The following is an 8,390-nucleotide window of genomic DNA, read 5'->3' as shown; positions in this document are numbered from 1 at the left end:
CGTACTTGGTTACCACCCAAGAATGTTAACGTTGTGTATATGCCAGTTCATCTATGATGGTGAGATAATAGTGTTTGCCCTGTTGTGACTGATTTAATGGAGCATGGATGCCCTTTAAATTCAGCCATGCTCTATTTCAAAAACTCTTTTGCCCATATGGCTGCATATATTCCATTGTATGTTGCTAGTTTGCCCAGCTGCTGATGAAGCACCCTTGTTTCCATAACATTTGCAGTATTGAGTACTACTTCTGAGTGATTAACATCTGATTTAATTGTTGATGACAAGCAGCTTCATTTGAACTTATTCAAATCTGTATGCGGACTCTCAGTGACCTAACAGGGCTGTGGTGCCATGGAAGAAAGGCCTGGTGGTCCGTAAAATTAGCAATGCATGTAATTAAGAACTCTTTTGTGTGTTACTCTGGTTGGATCACAATTATGAAAGTTTTCCCCATTCAAAAGGAAAAGGCCTGTCTACGCCTATGAAACCCTACCATGGCCATCCTGGTTCAAGGGACACCACCCTTTACAGCCTTCTGAAGAGAGTTGATGCACTTTAAAATAGCACATGGACTGTCAGAGAAACCAACAAATCTGTGCTGGAAGCACAGGCAGAGTGTTCCCTAGAAGTGAGGGTAGGAGACGTTGTCTCATGTACTTGGAAAAGGGCATCATCATGCTCGGCAAACTTGAGGGTCAGCAAAAAAGAGCAGGACCCTCACTGAGATGGAACGACGACCCAGTGGATGCAACGATGGGCTCAAACGGAAGGATGGCGCCGTTTCATCGTGTTGAACGTAAGTAGAGCCGCTGTGAGTTGGAACTCATCGACAGCACCTAACAGCGAATAGCAGCGCGTTCTGGGTCTTAACACCTTCTGCAGGAAGCTATGTTAACATTGCTGTTTGGGAATCTGAATGAGGACCATTCTGCTAGATGCAGATACCAAATGCTTAAGGAAACATTCTGAAGGTAGATAGCTGAAAAACTTACACTAATATTTAATATCAGTATTTCCAATAAAGGAGGGTACTAATGCACCAACCGGATGCAGTCATGATGCAGCGTTCCAATTTTATTTTAATTTTTGTAAGGTTTTCAGTTTTAAACACAGAGCCCGAAAATGTCTCTCTCTCCACCCAACAGAACACACACGTTCACATCAGGAAAAATGTCAGGGTCATAGAACCAAAACGAACGAACAAAAATCCACCACGCTCATGGCCGTGGTCTCACTTTTGGCCCTCAATGACCTCCTAGGGCAGAGTGAAACTGTCCGAGTGGGTGTCTCAGGCTGTAAGTATTGGCCGGAGCAGACAGCTTCACCTTGGGCTTGAATTGCTGACCTTCCGGTTAGCAGCCCTACAAGCAAACCCATTATGCTACGAAACGAAAAGCAAACGCTACCATTGAGTCAGTTTTCACTCACAGCGACCCTATAGGAAAGAGAATTGTCCCTCTTGATTTTTGAGGTTTAAGTCTTCCAGGAGTGGGCAGCCTCACCTTTCTTCTGAGTGGTTGGTGGGTTTGAACTGCTAACATTGCAGTAAGCAGCCCAATATATAACCCACCACACAGCAACTCTTACATGTAGCGACATCGCGAAGAGGGGATTGTGAAGGATGTCCCCTTAAACAGCTGCTCGCTTTAAAGGTCGGCCTTGTTCCTCACTCTGCACAGTGCAGGAGCCCCTTCGCCTTTGCTCACAGGCACCGAGGAAGCAGCAAGGACGTGGATCAGAAGGGAAGGCAGACTCAAATAGAGAATGCACCCATCTCTCATGGTCCCGCCTCAGCATCGGATTAAGATGCAGACAGTATTTGCACTTCTGAATTCCAAAGGTGTACCCACTGTTCTAATGGATGGGGACGAATTCTGAGGGGACACAATAGGTGGGTGGAAAATGATTGAAAAGGCACAGGAACACCCCACGAATAGATTTCTATTCAAGTGAATCTTACCCCCCAGCGCTCTATCTGAAAACGTTCATGGCAAAAGCAGATTGAGTACTTTTCACAGGTCTGCCGGTGAAAACAGAAAATGACTATGACTTTCATCTTGTGGCCGTGGCCCCTACCAGGCAGCTCCAGGAGGGGGGTTAGATGGTGGAAGAGAAGGCAAGGAAGCCAGCTGCTCTGTGTACTGACACAGGGTCTGCTCTGATGAGCAGAGGGGAGTCCAGGGTGGATGGAGGAGCTGGGTAGAGGTAGAAAGGAGGCTGAGTGTTTGGACTACATACACTGTCTGCTGTGAACTGGAGGGCAGGGCGCACAGGGACCTCCAGAGAGCCACTTAGGCGGGCACTTCATGGCTAATTTGAGGACTCCTTGTCGGTTCAGTTCCCACAATCTTTCCCTTTAGTTTGTTTTGTAAACGGGCCAGCTTTGTGGGCGATCACACAATCATTTGCCGTGACACAGACGGATTCCCACCCACACAAGGAAACATGTACAACTGAACAAAATCTTACCACCCACTCAACGAAATGTTGGTGTAGCTCTTGACAGCGCCTGGAGTAAGCGAACCTTCGAGAAGTGTAGAGAGATTTCTATGGATATCCCCTTTTGGGGAAATGGCAAGTCCTTCTCAAATACTCCAATGGAAATCTGCTAGAAGATGTAGTGCAACTGTCAGCTCTCTCACTTCCTTCAAAAGTAATGCAGACTCTACCTCTGGAGGTCTGCCAATAGGATTAACTGTTGAGATGTGAACACCCGGGGCATGAAAACTAAGATTCAATTTGACCGAACACTTCCCTTTGAACATTCCCTCTGCCAGCCAGCGAGGTGGTGGTGGTGACAGGAATCTTACCATCGAGGAGGGGCGGCCTGTTTCCCTCAGCTTACCAGCATGAAGTAAGGAGAAGGGCTGAGACGACACATCTCGCCAACGGGAGAAACTAGAAATAACTCATTTAAAGGCTGGATGGAGAAAGCCAGCACGTTCATACAGCCACACTGACCGAACAGCCTTGGCTTTGGGGTCTGCAGCTAAAGGCACAGCAGGAAGTCTCGGTTGCTGGATGTACAATACCTGTGAGGAGGTGATAAGCCATAGAGGACCAGCCAATAGCAGGAGGCTCATCAGAAAGCCATTAACTGAATCGAAAGTTCAGTTCTACATCTACCAGGCCTTTTAGACTGGTGAAGGACCCTTGGGACTTTCCCAAAATAGGCCCTTCCATCAACATCTTTCTGCTCAGCCCTTTTCTGACTCTGCTCTGAACGCTGTCCCTCACCTGCAATCTTTCTTGTGAGCAGGACAAGAACCGAGGGATACAGATGGGCTGGCAACCTGAGCAGCCTCCAAACAAGTATACCTTTACTCTTGGGTTAGCAGTTTCTAAATCTTAGAAAAAAATCAAAGGGGAAACAAATTTAATTTATAAAGTTTTATTTGGGGATATATGCTAAATCTTAGGAACTGTGGACAATCTGCACGTCATTCTGTTGGCTTGTGAAACGCTGAAAAGCAGGATATGGGAGGGTGAAATTTCCTTCTGGAAGATTTCAAAATAAAAATTTCCCCACTCATTTCTGAGTTTAAAATGCCCTCCCCCACCCCCACCTTCCTTGAACCTACAAATTTGGAGTAAGAGTGCTACACCTATGCAAATGCAAAATAAGTGTATAAATACAATCGGCAGCGGTTTTGTTGTTTGTTTTTACACATTTAGCACTTCCGTAGTGATTTATCACACCCCCAAACCTGTAGGCTGATTGTGGTCAAGCCGACCTCAAAAACAGTACTGGCCCCCACCCCCTCCCCCAATAACACAAAACTGAAGGAAGAGGGACACCACTGTAGGTTCTGGGCAGTATCTCAAACTAGAGACCAAGATTGGGCACTTACAATGAAAAGGCAATTTTCTTACCCAGTTACAATTGTAAATAAGGCAGGGTATATCCACCAAATGAACCATAAAACTCAGCAAAGTAAACCAGCTTATGGGAGAACTCAAAATCTATTTTAAAATTTTTTTGTAGTAGTCATCTGAATGTTCATCAACGTTTGCTTGCATTTACAATTGTTATTTTACATAAAAAAGGCTCCAGCTCCCTCTCACTATTAAATCCCCCAACCTGGCACAATTTATGTGCAACAGGAGAATTGGGTCCCACACGGCTTTTCCCTGGCTAACGTGTTAGAAGTAGCACGCCAAATCTTTCTTCCAAGGTGCCTTGGGGCCGCCTCAAACCACCCACCTTTCAGTTAGTAGCACCACTCGGGGACTCCCCTTTAACCATGATAAGCTTAAATACTTGTCATCATTATTCACTAGTAAAAGTTAACCATGAAAAAAAAATTCGGGTAATTCTAAATATGTATACATGACAGCTGGGAAATGATCCCCGAGAGAAAAATTGACAAGACAGAAACTCCAAACATGATTAAAAGCTCCTGTGTTTGCCTCTCTAATGCTTAACAGGGAAATTCAGTTGGTGGCGGGCTTAGAAACAGCAGCAGGATGGTTTTTATCAACTTGTGCATGGGATACTTAGATCCAATAGAGCAAAACCTTAGCTCACATCGCTCTACAACTAAAACTCACGGTCAGTCTTTACACTCAACAGATTCTACTGTCTCCTACGCAAAGGAACGGGCCATTTGGGGTTCTGGGGCTATTTCTCTCCAAGGAAGATTCGACTAGAGACTCCTCAACGAACATTTCAAGTAGGAAATATATGGCTCAAGAAATCAGTTGAGGGACAATTAAGTGATCTTCAGGCACTTTGAAGACTTGCAATTTTAAGCGTGCCATTTATTTAAAAGAACCTCAAAATCATACTGTATGTTGTTCACAATAGAACACATGCATCTTTTAAAAAGTCCCGGTTGTACATTAATGCTTGTTTAGGAGTTAAAAACAGGAAATGATTTGCAATACATCAGTACCAACTTTCTCCACTAACTTATCCTTGCTACTGCTCATACCAACCATTCATCCTCAGAGGAACAAATGATTTGCAAGCCCTCACCTGGAACAAGGAGGCTTGGAAAGTAACTGGGGTGGGGGATCTCCCACACAGGAGAAAAATTCACAGCCTTTCAAAACGTCTAGGAAATCAGGGGAAATGTTCCAAATTAAGTACTTTTTCTGAGGAGCAAAAAATTTACAAAACTCACCCCTCAGATGGCGAGAGGGCATATTGAATCATAGTGACTTGTCCCAACAAAGGTAACTGATTTTGCTCCTTGAGGAAGCCTGTACTTGGGGTCGTAAATCAAAGCTATCCATTGGAATTGCAAACACTGCACAACTTTTGCTCAAATGGAAAATTTAGATGTGCTGAAAGTAAAAGCTGATTCTATCTTGGTGTCAAAATGCCCTAACATTAGAAAAACCCTAGAAGCATTAGATGGATTATAGAGTATTACTGCAAATAAGATACCCAAAGCTTTTTCTTAAATACCTGCCCCTTTTTAATCACAAAATAATGCAATTCTCAATTTTGTTTCTGCTTTGTTCAGTTCCAACTATAGCCTTTGACAAAACATTTCCCTAGTAACTGAATTGTAAAAAATACAACCAAGCTTGTGCTCATTAAATATACATGTATATAAAAACATACAAAAAGTACAAGATTGATTTATGTTAGGAAACTTTTACAGTGTCAACATCCTAAATCTGGGAGGGAGGGGAGGGTAATCTTTAGTCAACTTTCTGTGCACAAAAGCGTTAAGGTGACTGAACTCAGTGGCATGCCCCCCTGGCATGCTATGCACAGAATCGATTTTAATATGCAGTCCTTAAAAAGAAAAAGACAAAAAACAAAGCAACCAAAAACGAAAGGGGTGGGTGGAAAGGTGGGCCCAAAACATACCACAGGACAAAAAGTTCTTCGTAAATCAAATTCTATTTGTGAATCCAGCAAAATAATTTCTATAAAACAAAACAGCAAAATATTTAAATAGAACAGGGTGGGCTGTATCTGTTTGCAGGGGTATTTGGTATGTAGACAGGTTTGAAAAGAATTACACACATTCAAGTTACCAGTCCTCTTTTAAATACAATATTAACTGGAGCCCCTTAGAATCTTTAATCAACGGTTTACTCTGAAATCGCTGATACTTCAATTATATTGGCTATCCAGTAGTTGTCTTCTTCTTATCTTTGAAATTAACCCCTGCCTCGAACATCAAACATTTTGGAATCATAGAAGAGGAGCTAGGGCGATTCTTGCTTTCAAGTAAAACTGTGACTGAGCAGAAAACGAGCCTGACATCTTGGTGCAGTGGGTCTGATTCTGAGGCCTTCCACTTCACTAGGGTCCAGCAGAAGCCAAGTTTGAGAAGATTTGCCTAATAAGCTCTACCAAATAAAGAAAACAAGCACACCAAATACAATCTTCTATTATGCTCCGAGAATCCTGGCATAGCAAATTTTTGCATATTTGTTTTCAACCTTTTAAAATTCCCATCACGGAAACCGAAGTGTTCTTTCTCCACTCAAGAGGACAGACTGTCAAACATCAGATGTAAGGAACTATGTGCAACTGAAAACTGCCCGCCTCCCCAGTTTCTTCCCTCGTTTTAGGTTTTCTAGTCTAGATGTTTGTAAGGAAAAGCTCTGAGCAATACAGCTGCCACGTGGGGACAACTGCTGTCATAATAGTAATTTTTTTTCCTCATTGGCTACACTAACTCTGTGTGAAGCCATGCTAAATGTTACAGCAGAACTATAGCTTCAAAGTGATTAACCTAGTATCAGAATAAAAAGGCAATGAAAAAGATCTAGAAACAATGTAACATCACCAATTTTCAACATCAACCAAATAATTCAAAGATACCAGCCTTACATTGCTCATAGCAAAACTGACTTCAATGGCAAGAATTAACATGGAATTCTGGTGTGAGTGGCTGACACGGATGGGCTCTTTTGTTGCTGTTGGTTTCGTTTTGCTTTTGTAAAAGAGTTGAAAGAGATCCAACTGCCACGAGGCAGGCAACACTGGTTGCAGAATGCAGTGGGAATAACGAGAAAATTAACTTTTGTAGATCTGTGAGTCATCAAGAAAAAAGTTTCTTGCTTAAGAATTAACAGTCAAACATTAATATACTATATACACCTTTGCCATTTACACATTAGCATCAGGCCATTTATTACAAAACACTATACACTTTCCACTGCAGGCGGGTTATATATTGACAGCAAATTTCTGCAGATAAGACAGTGAATAAATTCTCCACTCCAGGTTGATTAGGAAGTTTTTTTTTTCTAGTTTTAAATATTAGCCAGACACAGAAAAAAGTTGGACTGTAAGGCCTGGGTGCACAGTCTTGATGGAACCAGTTAAGTATGTGCACGTCACTGATCCTTCGTCTGAGGTGGGGGCACTTCTTCACTGCCTTCATAATTCTCCTGTGGTCGTTGGCCAGAGCGCTGGGGGTTGTTCATGTGATGTGCGGCTGGGCCTGTATACGGTTGTCCATGCACATGGTTATTCTGGGGAGGGAGAGGACACCTGAGTGTGAAAACGCTTCACATACAAAGACTTCAAAACCAAAGCTGGAAGCGCACATCAATGCAAACTTTTCTTTGGTTCCTAAGGCGTGTGAAGGTAAAAAAAGCAATGACTTGAAAGAGACACACAGAAGACAAAGGTGTGGGGGGAGCAACCCCCGCCCTCCAAAACACCTCACTGCCACCAAGCCATTTCTGCCTCATAACAACACGGTAGCAAAGCAGAGAACCCCCACTTCGGGTTTCTGAGATTTGAAATCTTCACAGTAATGGACCGCCTCGTCTTTCTGCCAAGGAGTGATTGGTACTTCTGATTAGTAGCTGTCATAGCCCGCTACGCCACACTAGTCTAACACGAACTCCACAGTCCAAACCAAGTGGCATGATGTTGTAGGTGCCAAAAATGTAGGCTCAAGTCTGATCAAGCGGTAAGTCATGGGCCAAAAATCTTCAGAGAAAAGATTGGTGAGCTGAACAACTCATCAATAGACTCATGTAAACACGCTGAACCTTACAGATGACACATGCGATAGGCTGATCGTGATACAAAGTCTGCATAAGCAATAGCAGAGTGCACAGAGCAATGGCAAAGAGGATACCGGTTCATCAGGTGTGATTAATGGAAGAGCTTTCTCAGGTCCAAGGCAAGTCACTTTCATCCTTGTGGATCTGGTTCCTAATCCTTGCCGCCCCTGACCCTGGCACAGTGCTCTCATTTTTCTCTACCCATCCCCACCAGCCGAGATTTTAGGATTAATTCCCATCATTTCTATTATGTTGAATATGCATTTCCTAACTACTCAGCATGCTTCTATTCCAGCCCTGCAATGTAAGACAGTATTGCAAAAAAAAAAAAAGATAGTATCACTGAGCAGAATGCAGCCCAGAGCAGCAGCAGCAGCAGCAGCAGCAGCAGCAGCACT

General features: G+C 43.3%; 1 protein-coding gene across 6 annotated transcripts in view; it reads right to left on the bottom strand.

Annotated features, from left to right (window-relative positions):
• Window positions 1-3,378: 3,378 nt before the first annotated feature.
• USP9X (ubiquitin specific peptidase 9 X-linked) overlaps window positions 3,379-8,390 on the bottom strand; it is a 106,550-nt gene continuing 101,538 nt past the window's right edge. For all 6 annotated transcript variants that reach the window (XM_075539495.1, XM_075539493.1, XM_075539499.1 and 3 more), the window contains one exon: window positions 3,379-7,449. In XM_075539495.1, coding sequence (XP_075395610.1) covers window positions 7,312-7,449 — 138 coding nt within the window. In that variant the 3' untranslated portion in view covers window positions 3,379-7,311. The remainder of the gene's footprint in view (window positions 7,450-8,390) is intronic.

Source organism: Tenrec ecaudatus, chromosome X, assembly GCF_050624435.1.
Source record: "Tenrec ecaudatus isolate mTenEca1 chromosome X, mTenEca1.hap1, whole genome shotgun sequence".
Classification (NCBI taxonomy): domain Eukaryota; kingdom Metazoa; phylum Chordata; class Mammalia; order Afrosoricida; family Tenrecidae; genus Tenrec; species Tenrec ecaudatus.
Note: the sequence above shows the minus strand (reverse complement) of the source record. Positions and strands in the feature narration are given on the sequence as shown.